Source organism: Paramisgurnus dabryanus, chromosome 4 (genome assembly GCF_030506205.2).
Source record: "Paramisgurnus dabryanus chromosome 4, PD_genome_1.1, whole genome shotgun sequence".
In the NCBI taxonomy this organism is placed as follows: Eukaryota; Metazoa; Chordata; class Actinopteri; order Cypriniformes; family Cobitidae; genus Paramisgurnus; species Paramisgurnus dabryanus.
This window is the reverse complement of record NC_133340.1, coordinates 42,353,528-42,374,585: the sequence shown is the minus strand read 5'-3', so window position 1 is coordinate 42,374,585 and position 21,058 is coordinate 42,353,528. Positions and strand designations below refer to the sequence as shown.

The 21,058-nt window shown below is 41.1% G+C and overlaps 1 protein-coding gene across 1 annotated transcript in view; it reads right to left on the bottom strand.

Annotated features, from left to right (window-relative positions):
- dnah6 (dynein, axonemal, heavy chain 6) overlaps nucleotides 1-21,058 on the bottom strand; it is a 102,743-nt gene that overhangs the window by 56,461 nt on the left and 25,224 nt on the right. Inside the window, exons 33-42 of the mRNA XM_065254676.2 lie at nucleotides 17,096-17,244; nucleotides 14,590-14,697; nucleotides 13,788-14,343; nucleotides 13,560-13,682; nucleotides 13,149-13,331; nucleotides 10,650-10,793; nucleotides 8,505-8,726; nucleotides 7,731-7,878; nucleotides 7,471-7,628; nucleotides 5,987-6,118 (exon numbers count right to left, since the gene is read on the bottom strand). Of these exons, the coding sequence (XP_065110748.1) occupies nucleotides 5,987-6,118; nucleotides 7,471-7,628; nucleotides 7,731-7,878; nucleotides 8,505-8,726; nucleotides 10,650-10,793; nucleotides 13,149-13,331; nucleotides 13,560-13,682; nucleotides 13,788-14,343; nucleotides 14,590-14,697; nucleotides 17,096-17,244 (1,923 nt within the window). The remainder of the gene's footprint in view (nucleotides 1-5,986; nucleotides 6,119-7,470; nucleotides 7,629-7,730; nucleotides 7,879-8,504; nucleotides 8,727-10,649; nucleotides 10,794-13,148; nucleotides 13,332-13,559; nucleotides 13,683-13,787; nucleotides 14,344-14,589; nucleotides 14,698-17,095; nucleotides 17,245-21,058) is intronic.

Genomic DNA, 21,058 nt, shown 5'->3' with positions numbered 1-21,058 from the left:
TCTCCGGTTTTCCGCCGACGTGCAAATTGTGTCCGAACATCCTTCTTCCCGACGACGGACACGATCGATGCCCATCGTGCCTTGGAACTCAACATTTAAAGGAGGCTCTAACTGATCCGTGTTTACACTGCAGCTTACTACCGCTATCAGAGAGACAGCTCCGGCTTGCTGAATTAGATCCGAAGTCTTCTGTTAGCCCCGTTCTGCAACACTCGGCACCGAAACGGGCTAAGAAGCGTGACGCTCCGGCCGCAGCTGGCGCTCCGCCAAAAAAGATTAAATCTGTACCACCTACCGATACAGCGGAGCAAACGCTGTCGAACACGGTTGCTTCTCTCTCGTCAGAATTGGCGGAGATGAAACGTTTTCTTCTGTCTTTACAACCCTCTATCTCGACAGCACCATCTGAGGATACATCCAAGTCAGGACAACATTTGGAGGTGTGTAAATCCAGCCTCCTCTTACTATGGATGTGGATGCTCTTTCTACAAGTGCCTCTAATTCACATTTTTGTGAGGATGAATTCGGGGAACTCGCCAAGCTTCCCCCTCATCAGGACGCTCTCTCCAACCTGTCCGCGGCAGATGAATCGAGCGGCGGGTCTGTACATTCATCTGGTACAAATCCATCTTCTCCAGATTACATTTTGTCCACACTGCGCATGGCGGTGGCTCGTTTGGGTCTTGACACATCACCTGCTCAGCCTGCACAAGCTAATGTGTTTTTCAGACAACCTGCTAATGAGACTGCCTTTATGATGCCACAGTGTAAGGACTTTGTAACGGAGTTCTCTAATGCACTAACGGGCTCCAACATACCTAAAAGGAGATCCAAAACCGCTCGCACTCTTGCATCTATGGCCGAGGCTGATTCTGTTGGAGTGGGACGCGCTCCTGAGATTGAACAGCCGGTAGCAGCGCTGGTTGTGTCGCCTGATGAGGCACTGAGAGGCAATGTACGCTGCCCTAGTGCTCAATGTGGACGTACTGACACCTTGTTAAAGAGAGCATATGAGTCGGTAGCTTATGTTACTAGAGCAGAGAACACTATCTGCCAGCTGCTTCTTGCTTGCAGTACAACCCTACAGTCATCTAAGGTTGATGACTCTGTGCTTCAATTTCTACAGACTGCCTTGCTAACTATGGGTCATGTAACTCGTGAGCTTGGCACACTTTCGGCTACACTTCTGACAGCCCGGCGCCAGATATGGCTAGCGCAGGCGAGGTTGCCGGAAGATTGTAAAAAGACATTGAGAGAACTACCAATCGTACCAGGTCATCTTTTTGGTCCGAATGTCTCTGAGGTCTTGGACAGGAGAATGAAGCTGTCGGAAGCCTCGCGTCAGCTCACTCAGGTCCCTCGGGCGCCTGTTTTTCGGATGTCAGCGCCAGCGTCCCCCCATTGCAACTAAAAGCAAAAACCAGAAACCCTGAAGCTCTTGGGCCGGCGGCCGGAGGTTTTACCGTGCAACATCTGGATTACTGGGAAAGTTCAGTGTCCGACCCCTGGGTTCTGGCAACAATAAACCGGGTTTACGCCTTGCAGTTCCGACGCCGGCCTCCCAGGTTTTCCGGGGTTTTTCAGACGGTTGTCAAAGATCCGGCCAGATCGATGGCTCTTTCCCAAGAAATCGGTTCACTGTTATTGAAGGGAGCCATAGAGCCAGTTCCTCCCCTCAGTCAGAGGGACGGTTTTTACTCCACGTACTTCCTTGTTCCTAAGAAGGACGGGGGTTTTCGGCCCATTCTGGACCTACGCCGGTTAAATGTGTTCCTAAAGAAGCTCTCTTTTCGTATGTTACGGACAAGCGACGTTCTGCGTTCCGTAATGGAAAGGGACTGGTTTGTGACTGTGGATCTGAGGGATGCATATTTTCATATTCCCATTGCCCCTCACCACAGGAAGTTCCTTTGGTTCAGCTTTCAAGGGCAGGCCTACCAGTTCAGAGTTCTTCCTTTTGGCCTGTCCCTGGCTCCTCGCGTCTTCACAAGATGCATGGGTGCAGTTCTGTCCCCTCTTTGGTCCAGGGCATGAGGATCCTGCCCTATTTAGACGACTGGTTACTCTGTGCCCCAACAAGACAACATGCTCTGCAGAACACCAAGATTTTACTGGAACATGTCCAGCGGCTGGGTCTGACTGTGAACGAGTCAAAGAGTCACTTGGTTCCAACGCAGTCTGTAACCTTCATTGGCGTGACTCTCGACTCTCTTGCAATGTCCGCCACACTGTCACTCGCTCGGTCGGACAGTATTCACCAGTTACTGGCGCGATTCCAGCTGGGAAAGGAGATTCCTTATTGTGTTCAACTACAACTAATGGGGATGTTAGCTGCCGCCACCCCTGTGGTTCCCCTGGGCCTGCTTCATCTCAGACCTCTCCAGAGGTAGAGCAACAGCCTGAGACTAGACCCTGTGAGACATCTTCATCAAATGATTGTTGTTTCAGCCGCTTGTGTCCGTGCACTAAAGCCTTGGAAACGATTGGGGTTTCTGAGAACAGGTGTTCGATTGGGTGTGGTGACTTCTCGTCGACAAGTGATCACAACCGATGCTTCACTGACAGGATGGGGTGCAACGTGGAACCAGAGGGGAATTGGCGGCCACTGGTCGCAACAGGAGACCTTGGAACATATAAATGTTCTGGAACTAAAAGCAGTGTTTTTAGCTCTACAACATTTTCTGCCAAACGTGATTGGCCACCATGTACTCATCCGATCCGACAATACATCTACGGTTTTCCATTTGAATCACCAGGGCGGCACCAGGTCTCTCGCGTCTTTACAACTAACGCATCGGATCCTCAAATGGTCTCAGCATCGATTGGCTTCTCTGAAAGCGGTTCATCTTCCAGGATCAGCAAATCAGGTGGCAGATGCTCTGTCCAGGGACTTGTTGCTCCAGGGGGAATGGAGGCTCCACCCGGATGTGGTGCAGGAAATTTGGCGACGGTTTGGCAAAGCAGTAGTCGATCTATTTGCGTCAGAGCTGACCACCCACTGCCGTCTGTGGTTTGCAAGGACAGAGACATCCAGCCCATTGGGACAGGATGCGTTGGCTCACGAGTGGCCGAACTGCCTGTTGTATGCGTTTCCTCCATTTCCACTACTGTGGGAAACATTACACAGGGTGCTCCTGTGCAATCACAGGGTGCTGTTAGTTGCACCTCGATGGCCGGCCAGGCCATGGTTTCCCCTTCTTCTGAGTCTGGTACGGGGCGAAGCATGGCAACTTCTTGTCAGGAGGGATCTCCTTTCCCAACTACAAGGCCGTGTTTGGCACCCAGATCCGGCTCGTCTTCAACTTTGGATTTGGCCGCTGGGTCCAGCTCACTCTTAATGGGTTGTGAACCGGCTGTTATCAATACAATTGAAAATGCTAGAGCTCCTTCAACACGACAGCTTTATGCCGCTCGTTGGAGACTGTTTTCTTCTTGGTGTGAGTATCAGGACGTTGACCCAGTTCACTGTACAGTACCAAAAGTTTTAAGTTTCTTGCAGCACTTGTTGGATGGGAATAAAGCAGCTTCCATCTTAAAAGTTTATGTTGCTGCTATATCTGCTTTTCATGCACCAGTTGAGGGTTCTTCTTTAGGGTCTCATAACCTTGTATGTAGTTTTCTGAAGGGTGCAAAACGGTTTAAGCCGGTTCGTCTTGCCCCTTTCCCTGTGTGGGATTTGCCTCTTGTTCTTGAGTTTCTTTGTTCGCAACCATTCGAACCGTTGGCTGTTGCGGATATCAAGTGGTTATCTTTGAAGGCATCTTTTTTGTTAGCTATTACATCAGCTAAGCGTGTTGGAGAAATGCATGCGCTATCAGTGAGTGAATCGTGCTTGCATTGGCTACCTGAAGTTTCTGGGGTCATTCTTCGACCGAATCCAGCTTTCTTACCTAAGGTTTTGTCACCACAATTTGTGAATCAGTCTATTCATCTGCAGGCTTTTCAACCGCCTTCACCTGACTCCAGCGTTGATGGGAGAGCTCGTATCCTATGCCCGGTGAGAGCCTTGAAATACTATGTTGACGCTACCACTGCTTTCAGGCAGACTGACCAATTATTTGTCTGTTACGGGGGTGTGCGCAAAGGTGCACCCTTATCCAAGCAGAGATTGTCTCACTGGATTGTGGAGGTGATTAAGTTGGCATATGCAAAATCTGGTCAACCCTTGCCAAATGATGTTACTTGTCATTCTACCAGGGCCGTCTCGACATCCTGGGCCGCTCTAAGAGGGATCTCTTTGATGGATATCTGCACTGCTGCTACCTGGTCTTCACCATGTACCTTTGCTCGATTTTACAAAGTGAATGTGGCTGCTTCTTGTCGCATGAGTTCTGCGGTCCTTCAAGATCAGCTGTGATTCAGGTGGGTGACATTCCTCGTGACTATGTTGGTATGTGTCATCCACTTGTGTTTAGCACTGCCTCTGGCGGTCAGGAGGAATGAAACAGAACGCTAGTTACGTATGTAACTGTGGTTCTGTGAATTCCGGATGACCGCCAGAGTTTTTCTGTCACTCGGAATGCGCGAGAAAGCATTTCGAGGCTGGGCACCGAGCTGCTACGGTACTTATCCTTGCGTCTCGGTTTGCGTCACGACGTGACTTTGTTTTATGTTTTCTCGACCTATCTAGCTTGGCAGCGATAATCCACTAGTGCTTAGCACTGCCTCTGGTGGTCATCCGGAATTCACAGAACCACAGTTACATACGTAACTAGCGTGCTGCACTGTACTCATTTTTGTAAGTTCCTTGGGATAAAAGCATCAACTAAATCCTTAAATGTAAAAGTCACACAGAGGCTACAGATCTCAAACTAGTAGAACTACACTTAAAGGCGGGGTGCATGATTTCAAAAACACTTTGAAAAAAGGAGTTGTGCCGAGTACCAAAACACACTTGTAACCAATCAGCAAGGTGCGTGTCTACCAATGGACATAGTTGCCTGGGTTTTATTTAAAAAAATCAATACCATGATTTTTTTAAATACTTTGGCTTAAATAGTGACATTTTTGCATTTAAAATATCTGCTAATGATGAGGCCATGTTGATTATTATGTACAAATAGAAAATCAGCCAAACAGATTGGCCAATAAAATCGGCATCATATATTGGCCATTGTCTGCCCTGATTTCTAAATAACGGAATCGGCCAGAGAAAAAAACCATATCGACCTCTAGTTGCATATGTGTGGGGCGGGTCTATCAAAAGAAGGTCCAGATTATATTGGGGTAGGTGCGTGTTTGCTTAAGTGATTTTAAATGTCAACATTGGCTTTCAGAGATCATGCACCCCGTCTTTAAACTACATTTATATATATGGCATATGTTTTTCGCCAAAGTGACTTACATAGCATTCAAAATTATATTTTTTCACAAATTATGTTGAAAAGTCTAAGAAAATTCCCTGTTGCAAATGCAATGCAGCAGGTTGAAAGTAAGCTGCACACGCAATTTGGTATGGATCAAGCAATAGTGCCAAGCGAAGTTGTATAAAATGATTTGGCTGTCCATTCAGAACCCTGGACAGCTCCATGTCTCTAGCTGCAAGTTCAGAACCATGGACAGCTCAAACTCTGACTCCATATTTAAAGGGATAGTTCACCCAAAAATGAAAATTCTGTCATTATTTACTCACCCTCATGTTGTTTTAAACCTGCATGAATTTCTTTATTCTGTATGTTTTGATAAATAATGGTAAGTACACAGTTGATGGTACCCATTTTATTGGCTTCTATACTAGGAAAAACAAATACTATGGAAGTCAATGGGTACCATCAACTGTATGCTTATCATTACTCATCAAAATAACTTGTTTTGTGTTCAACAGTATAAAGAAACTTTTTTTTAGGTTTTAGAAAAGCATGAGGGTGAGCAAATTGTGACAGAACTTTCTTTTTTGGGTTTACTATCCCTTTAACACAAGCTGAATCCATGAAACAGTTTTAAATGCAGAACATTTATTCAAAATAACTACAAAATTACATCTGACCTTAAAGATCTGTTTGAGGCTGTGCTCAGAGGGTGTCGGAAGACAAAGCATGCTAAAATGGCGAATGAAACGAGGAGTTACTGGGTTACGACCTCCACCAGGGGGTGCACAGGCTGCAGCTATGGTCATGTCCTTTGAGGATGAGAAAAAGAAAGGTGGAGTGGAATTAATGCAAATGAAACATATCCACAGGATATAAATTAGATTTTTTGACACTTTCACCATTCTCATCAATCCTTTGCTGGAAGAAATTAATGTATTATTGAATAATACCCAAATTAAAAGAGAGCATTCATGACAGCTGGAAAACGTAATTACCAATTACTCTTCCAACGACTGAAAAATCATTCAGGAAAAGTTGCTGCCTCAAAGTCAAAGCTGTGTCATATTCAGCCACCGAAGTGCTGTACTAAACCTGATTAATTTCCTCAAGGGCAAAACTCACTTCAGAACCACAAATCCCTCAGCGGATTCTGCTCGCTTGTCACATTTTGTTTTTTATTTAATCGCAAATCATATTTGAGATTGATAAGTATTGACTGCAGAGAGTCATTTCCCTGTAACCTTGGAAAATTGTGTAATTATCCTTGTTTACATTACATATTTTTGGTCGGTATTTTTACAAACAAACAAGGAGTAGTACTGCGTAGTAATACATCATTTGCATTATTCAAATGTAATGATTCTGAATCCGAATCCAAGATAATATTCAAGATAAAGTTATTTAATGACTGTTAAAGGTTAAAGGGATAGTTCACGCAAAAATACAAAAATTCTGTCATCATAGACTCACCTTCGTTTTGTTACAAACATGTATACATTAATTGGTTTTGCTGAACAAAAAGGAAGATATTTGCAATGAAGTAAGAAACTAAAGCACCTTTGACTTAAAAATAACTAAAAATACTACTATGGAAATAAATTGTGCTCAAAAAAAGTTTGGTTACAAACATTTCTCAAAATATCTTACTTTGTGTTCAGCTGGATAAAGAAATTAATACAGGTCTGTAACAACATGAGGGTGAGTAATTGATTTCAGAGAATTTTTGGCTGAACTATCCCTTTAAAGCAACACTAAAGAGTTTTTGCTCTTTGCTCCCCCTACAGGTTGGAAGCGGAATTGTCTTGTCTGATTGGATTGTAGGTCTGCCGTAAAGCAAGTTTTTGTAGTTTTCACTCGAACTACAGGACCGCGACCCGATGGTTTGAAACTTCTTTAGTGCGGTTTTGGCCGATAGAGGGCTGCAAAGCGAATGTGAAATTCTGAAATGTGAAATTCATGTGAATGTGAATGTTCACGCTGTTTCGAGTGGATTAACGACTGAAACTTTTTTGGAAACGTTATTTTAAGGTAAAAAAAACCCTCTTTGGTGTTGCTTTAATCAAATGAACTGTTACCATTCAAAACCTGGACAATTTCTCCCAGGCTGTGTTTTTGGCAAGGAAAATGACATATTATGCATGTGTATATCTGTGATCCTTACATGTATCTCCTTCCAGAAAAACTTTTCTCTGTCGTAAAAGCCACGAAAGTCCTGGAACTGTCTCAGGAGCTCTATGGGTGGCTGAGAGCCATAACTGTCCAGCTTTGGCATGTTCAGATCATCCACAAACACCAAAATCTTTTTATTAGCAGGAGCACCTGAGGCACATAAACATACAGGTAATGATTTTCAGCATTGCACTTTACACGCCTAGCCTAATAATATCAAAACATGTTGAGTACAATAGACTTGTCCCTCACCCAGTACATTTTTTCTTTTCTTCTCCAATTTTGATTCAATGATCTCCTGGGTTCTGGCTGATGAGGTTTGGGCTGAGAAGTTGATGTAGACGGGCACATAACCTGCCTTTTCCTGCACACTGTTCAACAATGCTCGTGCCACAACAGACTAAAACACACAATAAGGTTATTTAAAAGGGCACATATTATGCTGATTTTTACAAAATGTAAAATAAGTCTCATGTGTGCCTAGAATGTGTTTGTGAAGTTTTGGCTTAAAATACCCCTCAGATCATTTGTTATAGCATATCCAATATGCCCCTATTTGAGTGGAAGCAATAGAGCGCTGTTTCATGTTTGTACCTTTAAATGCAAATGAGCTACTGCTTCTCACTCCCTTACCAGTAGACAGTGAGCGCTTTGGATAAAAAATAGATCTGATTCCTGTGAATACAGTCTGAGACAATAGTAAATTTAGCCGTACTGGTGCTACAATGTGCTAAGAAAAAATTAAGAAAAGCTTTTGGGTAAAATTTACCAGTCTTTCAGTGGCTGTGGGCGGGGCTTTGTGTTACGTCACATTAACATGTCTCATGTTTAATGGGGTTTAAAAAGAAGTAAAGGGTGGATAGAGTGGTTGTGTTCACACACTGCCAACACACATTTATGTCCAAATAAAAAAAGACTTTGTAAAAGTGGATTTGCATAATATGTGCCCTTTAAGCTATTTCTAGAGCCTATATTAACTTAGCTGTTGCACAAACATTTTGTCCCAGTAAACGCTGTCCAACTTACCTTCCCCACTCCAGTGATGCCAGTAAAGAGAACGGAGTGATTGACAGACAGCAGTTTTTCCATTAAGTATCCGTATCTCACAGTGTCTGTGGTGGGTACCAACATTTCAAAGAAGGGGATCTCACTGTTATATTGAAAGAAGGGAATAATCTTCTCCCATGGCTCCAAGCAACCAATATCAAAGTTCATATATACACTCCACAAATCACCTCCACTGGGCAACTATTAAAGAGTCAGAAAGTATAAGAGAGAGAAAAAATATATTTTTAGAACTTTCCTTCGTCAGTTACTAGCCTGTATTATATTTTAACCCTTTGAAGGTCTGCATAACCATTTGTGTAACCATTAACTCAAACTTTTGAGTCATCTGCATTACTAATATGAACCATGAAATATCCCAAATGACAACTGGATAATGCAGTGATTGACAAATACTACCAAAATTCTACCATGATAAGATAACATAAAATCAAAGTAACTGGTGCGAGAAGGGATCTCCCCCACCCCCATGTAGGGACTATTCACTGTCACCAGCTGGAGGCCCCCAATTTGAGAACCAATGTATTATAGTTAATGTGTAACTACTTTAGGAAGTATTTTTACATTATATTTGTATTTTTCACATTCCTTTTTAACTGTATGTGTATGGTAGTGTGTTTACAATGTGTATTAAGATTGTATTTCAGATAAGCTGTGTGTTTTGTTGTCTGATGATGTCAAGGTCAGACTATAATAGGAAAGGGAAAAAACAGCACAAATATAAATTTTAAAGCAAATCAACCCTTATAGTGTTCGAGGCACATAAATGGAGCAGAACACTTATCTATGCCTGCAGTTTTTCAATGACAGTTTGACAACTATATAAATAAAACAATCATAACACAGTCTGTAGAAAATGTGAGAGGTGTACATACGTGCAAGCTATGGTGTTAGGGGTGTTTGCTAGAGCATTTTAGGAGAGCTTTTAAAATATGTGTATGTGGTCTCTACGCCAAATAAACCAAATGGTTAAGGTGGCCCAATAAAGTACAAGTAAGCTAAGAAACAAACTAATTTAAGGTTAATGAAACTGAGTTGCATCATTAAAATATCATCATTTAATTAGCAAATAGGGATGCTTGCCTTAAAGAAAAGACAGCTACAAAATCACACAGTATCACTTACCATGTATTAAACCTTACATATTTAAAAATAGAAGAGAAACACATTTTAATCCCCTGACAATCTGCATTATCTTGGCATTTTCTTGCACGTCTTTTCACACCTCTTTCCATCTTATTTCTTCCCTCCACTCCTCCCATCCCTGGTTCATTCGAAATCGTTTTGTGGAATACTAATAATGATCCGCTCGCTGCATTTTGACCTTCTAAAATAAATATCACTCCTCCATCCTTACACAAATGCCTGAAACATATTGTTTTCCTTCAGTCTCGCTTTCATGAAATATTCCAGAAGATAAGTTTATGAATTTTAGTGAGAGAGTAGGCACTCAGATCTGCTAAAGAATAATGAAAAATATAACTATATTTATATACTGTATACACTAAAATGACCTCTTCTGTAAGTTAGGTTAATGTGCTTTACCAGCGGGTCAAACCCGCCTACTGTAGAGGGATGCAGTGTCTCTAATGTTTCATGTCAGCTTGACTTAGCCTTTTGACAGTTGTTTAAGAACACTAAAAATACATTATAATAGGACTAGAGAAATTATTTATGATCTTCAGATTACATTACATTTATCAGAATGGACCTTCCATGGTCAAAAAATCTATAGAGAACTAAAGATTCCTCTAAATAGTGAGACTTTATATTGTTATGCTGTTTAATTTTCTAATAAAAAATGCAGCATGAAGTTAAAACAACTTGGTATGTTAAGTCAATTCAATATACTATTTTAAGTTTTGACTAGTTGACATAATAAGTTGAAATTGTTAAAGTAACAAGTTTTGATTGGACAAACATTCTGCATTTTTTACAGTGTATCTACTGGAACAATGTCAACATAAACAAGCAGGGAGTTTCTTTGTGATGTTCATCTAGAAATACATTTATGAAAGTAATTAATTTCATTTGGTTTCTTTGACATAATCTGAGGTTATTTCAGTTGTATGAGGTCAAGGCTCTTGTTGAGTAAAGATTATGTACCTTTGCATCGTTGTTGTCTTCAAACTGCTGTCTGATAAAGGTGTCAAATGTGTCCCAGTGGCTGTCAATCAAATTTCCGCCCACTGCCCACAGGTAGCAGAACACAAATGTCTGACAAATAACACTGTTCAACTTACTGGACTCCTGCAAATGCAAATGCAAAAAGGTCAAAAGACATTCAAATCAAAATCTCAAGTGAAACAATGGCTGTTTCTCAATATGCATTCTTCAGCGATCTTGCGTCCTTGTGTCCTCGCTCTACGTCATCATTGACAGTCGAAGTTCAATTCCAATTCTCAAGAACGCAAGTACAGAGGAACATGAAAATACCCGGATGTGTTCTTGATATCGAGGACGCATCAAGTGCAGACTTGCGTGCTGAAATCTGGGGAGGTCAGGTGACCAACAGGAAGATCGCACACATCTCAATTCTCACAAGTGCGTTCTGTGTTCTCGCGACCTTCTGAGTTCGTTCTTCCAAGGTCGCAAGACCAGTCTCCAAGAGAACGCAAGTCCGTTCTTTACGTTCATAGAATTGAGAAACAGTCAGTCTGTGTTTTGAAATCCCTTAACCCAGTAATATCCCATGTCCTTGAGGGCCTTGATAAAACTGCAGCAACAGCAATATTTTGAAGTTACGAATAAACAGATATAAGTAATAAGTAATATAACTTTATTACTATAGGATTATTACTATACTGTATGTACGATTGATGTGTGCATTAGTGTTGTAGTCAACACCACCTAAACCGAGACCAAGTCATGACCAAGACCAAGACAGGCCGAGGCCGAGACAAGACCAAGACTTTGAAGGGTCAAGACCGAGTCTAGACCAAGACCAAGACAGGCCGAGACCAAGTCAAGACCAAGACCAGTGCAAGTCACTGCATTAAAACACTTATGATAAAATGTGGAATATGCATATGATTAGGCAAAAACACTAAAGAGCTGAAATCAACTTAACCATTTATTCTGAACTGTCTTTCCATGGCTTGCCATCCACCTAACACAATGCAGGTGTTTTAAGTAATAAAATTTGAAAAACTGTCATTGGGAGAAACTTAAACAATGCCAACATCATATGCCAAACCTGAATAAACTGCATAAAATTAATGATAAAACAATACATTTGTGAAGTGCACTGCAAAAAAATGATTTTCAAGAATAAATGTTCTTAGTATTTTTGTCTTGTTTTCAGTAAAAATATAAAAAAATTCTTAAATTAAGATGCTTTTTCTTGATGAGCAAAACTACCCAAGAAAATAAATCTAGTTTTTAGAGCAAAAATATCAAATTTAAGTGATTTTGTGAATAAAACAAGCAAAAAAATCTGCCAATGGGGTAAGAACCTTTTTCTTAACCACTAAATTCAAGAAAAATACAAGAAAAATTTGCTTACCCCATTGGCAGATTTTTTGCTTGTTTTATTCACAAAATCACTTAAATATGATATTTTTGCTCTAAAAACTAGACTAGAGCGTAGAGGGTACTTATTAGGGCTGGGCGATTTGGCAAAAAATCTAGAACATTTGACCGAATCACGATTCTAATTTAGTTTTTTTACTAGTCAACGTAAACATAACTACAACACAGTAACATTCTCTTTCCAATAACATTCTTTTTATAAGATGCAAGAACATCTGGTTAAAGAAACTACATTTTTTATCCAAGTGCACTAAAGAATACATAGAACTTAAACCTATATTTAGGCATTTTTAATGTTTGTTGCATCTGATTGTAGTTTAAGTATTGCACACAGTCATAACCTCATAGTTAAACAAGTTAAACAAAACGAAAAAGAATCTGTTCAAATAAGATATCATTATTAGTTTGCGAATCATCAATTTCTAGTCACGCTGTTCACCTTGCCAAACGAGGACATGGCAACCATTTTGTATAGGCTGTTTACTGTATTGTTTGCTCATTTTATTCAGACGAGCACTCAATGTGCAGACACTGCACTGAAATAGATGCAGTCAGCGCAGACATATTTCATATGCAGCTATAATTTAGAGGTTTAGGTCATGCTTTCAGTCATCTGAACTTTTGTTTGTTGCTTTTGAAGAATAGAGCTGAGGGACAAACCTGATCAACCTGAACAATTTATAATATAAATGCCACAGGAGAACACTATTACATCCAAATGGTAATTTCTTAAATTCTAAACCCCTTAATGGTTGTCTAGCTTCAAATGGACATTTTGATGGTATACTTGTCACGGAGTGTGTGTTTTTTTAAAGGTGGGTAGTTAGTAACATTATTTTATGTTGCTTCAAAACACATACTGTATGGCAAAGGTCTTGTTTCCATATTAAACACATTTTCCGTGACCCACAGCAAAAATTGCTCCAAACTATGTTGCACATTTTAGACGTGTTAAACAACCCTAATAAATTACAGCTGATGCGCTTTCCATTCTTTATTAAATTCGTACTAGTAAACATATAGTATGAAATATGTTCAGTGTATTTTGGTGAGTCAAGCTACATTATACTGTACCATTTTGAGGTTAGGTGCTCCGTCACTGAACAGTAGGGCTTCCAGTAGGCAGCAAAGGGTCGTGACTTTACTGATGTCCACCTGTGCGATGGCCTGCACACAGCGCTTCGATACAAACTGCAAGCCTTTCTCCACATATCGTTCAAACAGCTCCATAAGATATACATGTATGGGCTCTGTAATCTAAACACACACCAACAAGCACTTTTGTTAAAAGTTAACAATCATTAATGTCTGTACGGTAAGGAATCCTACAGCTAATTTCACTTAGTGTACTGGTGGTGTTTCTTTTTAATGTCCACCTATAAAACTTTTGATTAAGACTTCTTATTGCTTCAAGGGCAATGGAGCAGTGTTAACACTCTGCTTTAGTGAGTCCTATGGGAGCCCCGAGAGGTTTAAAGGCTTCACCTTCCCAGCGAGTCCCGTCAGCCACGTCTGAACGTAAGGCATCCACTTCAGCTCCTCTGGGTCAATGTACACCATCCCACAACGGCTTACCGTGGCAGGAGATGCCACAGCCAGGTCTTGCACCTGATTAAGAAAGACATGCGCAAGTGTGCATGACCAGCATTTAATTAAACAGGAAGCGCATGCAGAATTTAATTAAGAGAGAAAGAGCGTGAATGTGCCTCTCACTTCAAACACCATGTGAATGGAAGATGTGAGTTTAATCCTTTCACTGTTGGCCAAGCATAGCATCTTATTATCATCCAGCACCGTATTCATGTTCTCGATCCACAGCGCGTCCACCGGGCCATCACTGATTACCCATTTGTGGTTGTCACTGAAGTCCTGAACCGCCGAACGAACGCACAGTGCCATCAGACCATCCCGCCATTCCAGGGTCAGCGGGTTCACCTCCCCGTAAAGCTCGCCCATGCTCACCGACTTTGGGTTGAGCACGTAGGTTTTAACAGGGCGGTAGAAGGGGTTTTGCTCTCCGGCTTGATGTAGGGTATCCAATGCTTCTGCCAGTGTGCGGTAGACGACTGTCTTGCCACCCCCCGTAGGCCCCACAAGCATTACCCCATGACGAACCAGCATGGTCTCATAGAGTTGAATGACCTTGCTGATGATGCTTGGGAGGGGCTGGAGGGACTGCTGGCACAGGGAAGAGTAAATGGTGGACTGAAGGACGCCATAGTCATGCTCTGGAATGGTGACGCCAGGGAAGAGATCTGATAGTATGCCACTAAGGGAAGAAAAGACAAAGGAAGACGAGGATGAGGATAACACTGCTTAAATACATCGTTTAAAGTTGCATTTTTCAGTTTTACACATGAATAAATGAACAGTACTTTTGGCATAATATGGAAAATTATAAAAATACAATGACTCAGTAGACTCATATAGCAGGGTTTACTGTGTATGTATGCATATTCACATTTTACATACTAAAAATAGTGTTTATAGTATTGTAAATATAATTTTTGGTCACCTGAAAAGCACAGCATCATCTTTGAGGAACTTTGGCAGGTTTGAGTCTCGCAGAGCTCTGATCAGCACCACATCTTCGCTCAAGTTAGGGTTTTCTCTTTTTAATGAACTGAAAATACATTAACAGTTTATTAACAGGCATTTTTGTGGTTCTCAAACATAAACTTTTAAGGCTTAAACTTGACTCTCTTGAGTATTTTCCTGTTCATACGCATGCGTGTACACAATTACTGTACATAAAAGAGCTTTCAAAGATCAGATACTGTAATGGCCGTTTCACACGGTACGCGGTAAGCGGCAAAATCGCCGCGCGGCTTCAGCTTTTCTCTTGTATTGGAAGCGTTTTGTGCAGCATTTAGTGCAAATATGTTTATCTTCAACGGCGCCTGTCATGAAGTACCATGTCCGGAGAAGGAATAGGATTTTGGGTGCACGAGCAAGGCGTGTGTACCAATTCCGCTTCACCTCTGTAACCGCCCCCGTTTTGCCGCTTTCCGGACGTCTCCTATTGAAAAAGAACTAAACACTCGCGGTTGCCGCGTACCGTGTGAAACGGCCTTAACACATCTTTCACAAATCTAGAACTTGATTTTCACATCTAAATTATTTCTGTATTTGTTTTGTATTTCACAAATTTACTAAAAGCTTGCACCAGGGCAAATGCCTCTTTTGCCATTAAAAAACTACTAATAGGATTCATTAGACATGTGGTGAAAATTAGTTCTGAAAAGGCTTGGATAGTAGTTGTCTGACTGACCTTATTGCATATGCATTTGTAGGGGTTTCCGTTTCAGACACAAAATGTATGGGAGGAGAGTATTTAAATGATTCATGTAATGTAAATTAACAAAGTTTGCTCTCGTCAGTTATTAATGGTATTTGCACCATTATTTAATGCCCAAAAAACGCATGTCTTACGGCCGATTCACACCGGCAGCGTGGCGTGTGCGTCTCAGCTGCGTGGCGTGTCCGTTTTTATTTAGGCTCCCATGTTAGCAGGTTTGATAGTTCACACCGCCTGCATGACACGCACGTCTCAGGCGCGGCTTGAGCCGCGCCGAAAACGCGTGCATGCTAGGAATATGACCGACGCCTATTTTTCACGCTACACGCAAGCGTCTTGGAAGCGTTTCCAGGCAAAATATACGTCACCTATAGCAACAGCAGCGCGTCAGCACTACGTCAGGCATGCTTCTGGTATGTACAGACACAGAAAACGCGACGCAGCCGCCACGCAACTGACATGCAATAGATACGCCACGCAGCCGGTGTGAATCGGCCCTTCAAGGGGTCATAGCATGAAAACCTGACTTTTTCCATGCGTAAGTGCTATAATTGGGTCCCCAGTGCTTCTATCAACCTAGAAAACGTGAAAAATATCGACCCAGTAAATTTGTTTGTGTAAGGCATTTTCTAGTTCAAGAAATTTCCACTCTTATCGACACTTTTTTGAAAAACCACGACCTTGGCTTTGCTAGTACCATGCTCAACCAGCTGAGGCACTGGACAGTAAACATTCCCCCCCCCCTTTTACCAATACACAAACCTACACTGTTTCATGTATTCTTGCAGTGGCAGCCGGGTAACTTCTTTTTTGAGGGCGAACAACATACACACGCCCCCTTAACTGTTTAAGTAAATACAAGCACAGTCCAGCTACTGATCTGAGACCAGTGCTAATGAAGACTTTGACTGTTTTTGTTTGTAATTCGCTTTGGATAAAAGCATCTGTTATGTGCCTTAGTGTAAATGTAATTGTTTACTGTTGGTCACGATGCTTGCTTGTGCCAAATAGGCATATATCATCTGCTCAGAGGTTTCTTGCTGTTTACGCCACAGGCATTTCTATCTGCCTCAATCAAGTAAATGAGCATACTGTAAGCAAATTAAATCATGATCAAAGGCTGAGACAATGAAAGCGAAGCTAGACAGTGGCCTAGAAAAACCTATGCAACCTAACAAATATCTGTTAGAGTGCTGAAGTAGGTTGCCTGTCAGCATATTTTGTACATATTGTAATTGATTTTAGGGTACAATTAGACAGAAAGGGGCCATATGACTGTAATCGACCTCTTAGGCAACGTCTCTTTCAAAGACATTTAGGTGCCGGTAAATCTGTCACTTTCTGCTATATTGGACATCTATTTTTTTGTCCAGCAGGTTGACTTAACTATGAATATTTACTTGCTTTCCTTACATATCCCTCCAAAACCAAATCACATGAAGCACACAAACAGAACTCACAAACCCTGACATGTCCAGCGGCTGTTTCTTCCTCTGAAGTGCTCATTGTAGCTGCCTGGTAATTTGTAAACAAAATTTGATTTCCTTGCGGACTGATAAAAAACCGGTCCACCCCTGTAGCGGCCAGGCAAACATCCGTGGATAGTTCCACTAGCTTTTTTACTGTAATGTATTAGTCGCTATCATATACGACCAGTGTGTGTGCCATCAGAGACGGAAAAAAAACGAACAGAACGAGCAGAAATGAACCGCGAGTGTCTCACCCTGCCATGACCAGCACGGATTTGACAGCTCTCATGCCAAAGTCATAGTGATCCTGCTGGGAGAGCTGTTCGCTGCACAGCTTGTACATCTGAGTCATCTTCCTCGCCAAAGTCTTACTGGACTCAAAGCCCTCTGAGTACAGGATCACCTACAGCGAAAAAGGAGAAAGAATCTGCTTTAAAGTTGCATGGTTGTCAGATCCAATATACAGGAGGCCTACTTTTATTTATTTTTTTTACAGTTACTGCAACAGTTAGCGTACATCTTGGTAAATGCATATACCCAAATTTTCCTGAAAGATATAAGCACAGGTATGTTTCTTTGCTGCAATAAGCCATATTTATAAATGTACATATATTGGCCTACAGCTTATAATTTCTGAAAATCTATAAAACCAACAAACACAACAAAAGCAGGTCATATGTTTTTGAGAAACTATTTAAAACCCAAAGGGTCATGAAAACTGTCCAGTAGTTTGAGGTCATCGTGAAGTCACTTATTGTTAGTGATGTAATACTCGAGTCCGGTCTCGGAACCGATTTCAGCTTTCTCTGACTCGTTCCTTCAAAGACTCGTGTCTTGACTCGATCTCGGACCACAGTGGGAGGAGAAGGACTTGTAATTTCAGACCGAGTCCTTGAGACAAGCGCATTTTTTATGGTCATATAAAAAACACACAAAACATAACAATAATAATAAAATGCAATGTTGATGGGCATTATTTGAAAATGACATCCCATGGTGCAATGCAAAGATACTGCCAGCAGAGCCGTTTATTTTTCTCTAGAAAATTAGGCAGAAGATGATGCATGTGTTAGGGATTTTTTTATGATAGTAAAAGCATAGTCCATATTAAGACGTTAAGACTGCTCCTCTAAACAATTCCCAATCTAGCTTAGTCTGTAGGCCTAACTGATGATTATTAACTGGGGTGATATTAAATCATGAATATAAAACTTGACTCGGACTTGCTTCCTCAAGGACTCGGCCTTGACTCGGACTTGACTCTATTTGAAAACCAACGGACTCGGTCTCGACTCTTCAAAGACTCTGTCTTGACTCGGACTTGGCATAGGCGGTCTCGTCCCCATCACTACTTAAAATAGCACTTTATACAAAAGATTGCTTTAATGCAGCTTTACAATAATAAACAAAATTATGCAAATTTTTAAAGTACAGCAGTATGCATGATATAAAAGATCAGTTCTGGTTAGGTTTGGTCAATAATAGGTTCTTATATACTTAAAACAATTAACTTACACAATAGCAAGGCTAATTTGGTCTACATATAAGGAGCTCTGATGCAAAACCCTCTAAGGGGGTGTGTACACCAAAGCGTTAAATTTGGTTGAAAATAACAGGCAGACACTTACTGTGGGCGTTTGCCAGAGTTTTTCAGCTAAGTGCTTTGGATGCTATGTTACTTCTGCTTTGTTTATAAGTCGTTTAACGATGCAACATCTGGTTGTTGTGAATGTTATATTTGTCCCAGCCCTCCTCCACTGTGATTAGATGGGCGAGTGAAAAGTGACATTGACGAGCTTAACATTTCACCTGAAGTTTAAAATTTTTCAACTCTGGGCTAGGGCTGAAAGATACATCGAATTTTCATTGTCATCGCGATATGAACTCACACGATGAATACATCACAACAGACAGCCTTGACACGATGAATGAAGGGAAAACGGTAAGCGCTTGTAATAAACGTTTGACCTCTCACGTTTAGTCCTGAAGACATGCCTTGCGTCCCAAACCCCATACTTCCATACTATATAGTAGGCAAAAAGCACTACTTCTCGTACTCTTTGCATACAATATAGTCTGGAAGTAGGCTGTTTGGGACGCACGGATGGTTTGCACGTTCATGCTATTAGGCCAATCAAGGCCCCCCAAGTCAGCTACGCTCAGATTGATTTGTGAGGTGTCAGTTGCGACGCTGTGCCTGTTAGCAAAAACAATGGCGGAGAAAGGAGAGAAGAGTGAGGAAAATGTGTTGTCAGATGAAGACCTTGTGGTGAAAAGGAACAGCACTTCAGCTATATCATAGAATTATTTTGGATTTAGGAGAGATGACGCTGCAAACACAGGTACTGTGGAAGTGGTGATTCACATATTAAGTCTATTGCACGCTTTAACTTTTCAGAATGACAGCGCAGCGTGCAGATCATGTGACAATAACCTACGTGTCTAGCGTTTTCCATGCGTTTTTAGGCGCGAAATGTGAATGACCCCTAAAACATGAAAAAATATAAATATTTATCGCAACTCACATCATCATCGCAACATTAAACAATGTCACCGCACATCGCAACTTTTCCTCACATCGTGCAGCCCTACTCTGGGCACTCAGCGAGGAAAAAAACGCTGCCGTTTTTTAAAAGCGCTGCACTTCCATTAGAAACAATTGAAAACATATGCCGACCGCTGGCGTAAACGCCTTGGTGTGCACTAGGCATGGGCCGGTTACCAGTTTCAAGATATACCAAGGGTTTTAAGCAGTCGAGGTTTCAAAACCACTAACATTTTCTGTAATACCGTTTGCAAGGTATGAGCTAGGTTAACACACAATTAATTAAATCATAAGTCATGTAATTTACATTTAATAAATATTACAAAAATATATATTTAAAAAATATATATAATTTAAATGCTTTATTTTCACCCAGCATACATGCTTAAAAATAAAATGTATTTTGTCCAGTTAAAAAGTTGTTTGTATACGTCTGAAAATAACACATTTTAGTGTTGCAATGGCAAAACCACAATACTGTAAAACTGTGGTATTTTTGCTTAAGGTTATCATACTGCCAACATCTAATATGTCAAGATCACATATATCCCAGCACATAGAGCCTTTTTTACCAGAGTACCAACACATCTCGACTGTGTCTGTTCCTCGAACAAATAAATACAGAGCACCGTTTCCCTCGTCTCGTACAAATCTTATTAACATAAAATTAGAACACAATACATTAACAGATGAAACTGAAATGTTAAAATTCGGCCTTCTTAACATTAGATCGCTTACCAATAAAGAACCAATTATCAATGAAATAATTACTGATCTAGATTACTGACTTAGATGCACTCTGTTTAACAGAGACCTGGCTTAAAGCAGACGATTACACCAGTTTAAACGAATTCACCCCACAAGACTATTATTATAAACACGTTCCTCGTCTAAAAGGGAGAGGGGGTGGTGTAGCTACAATATACAATAAAATATTCAAAGTAAACCATAAATCCAACCTAAAATTTAATTCGTTTGAAATAATACTGCTAAATATGGAAATAACTGATCGTAACAACAAACGGCTTTCGTTCATTTTAGCTACCATATATAGGCCTCCGGGCCACCACACAGATTTTCTTAAAGAAATAGCGGACTTCCTATCTGACCTTACAGTCACTGTAGATAAAGCTCTTATCGTTGGTGATTTTAACATCCATGTGGATAATCCAAAAGATGCATTAGGACGTGCGTTTATGGATGTTCTAAATTCTCTCGGCATTAAACAAAACGTGGCAGGGCCCACGCATACTCGTAATCACACATTAGACTTAATTCTGTCACTCGGACTCAATATTAATGACATCGAAATATCAACCCAGAGCGATGCCGTTTCAGACCATTGCCTTGTGTCATACACAATACTTCTAGATAGGACCGCTCAGTCTACAACATGCTACAGATTAGCCAGAACAATAATTTCCACCACTAAAGATAGCTTAATTAGCACTCTTCCAGACCTGTCTCAAATGAAACAAGTAGCAGATAATCGTGAAGATCTGGATATTATAATAGGAAAACTTAACAACGTCTGCTCTAGCACGTTGGATGCCGTTGCTCCCATTCGAAAAAAGAGAATCAAAGAAAAACCGCCCGCCCCATGGTATGACCATCATACTGCAGCCCTTAAAAAAGTAGCTAGAAAAATGGAAAGAAACTACCGAAACACAAA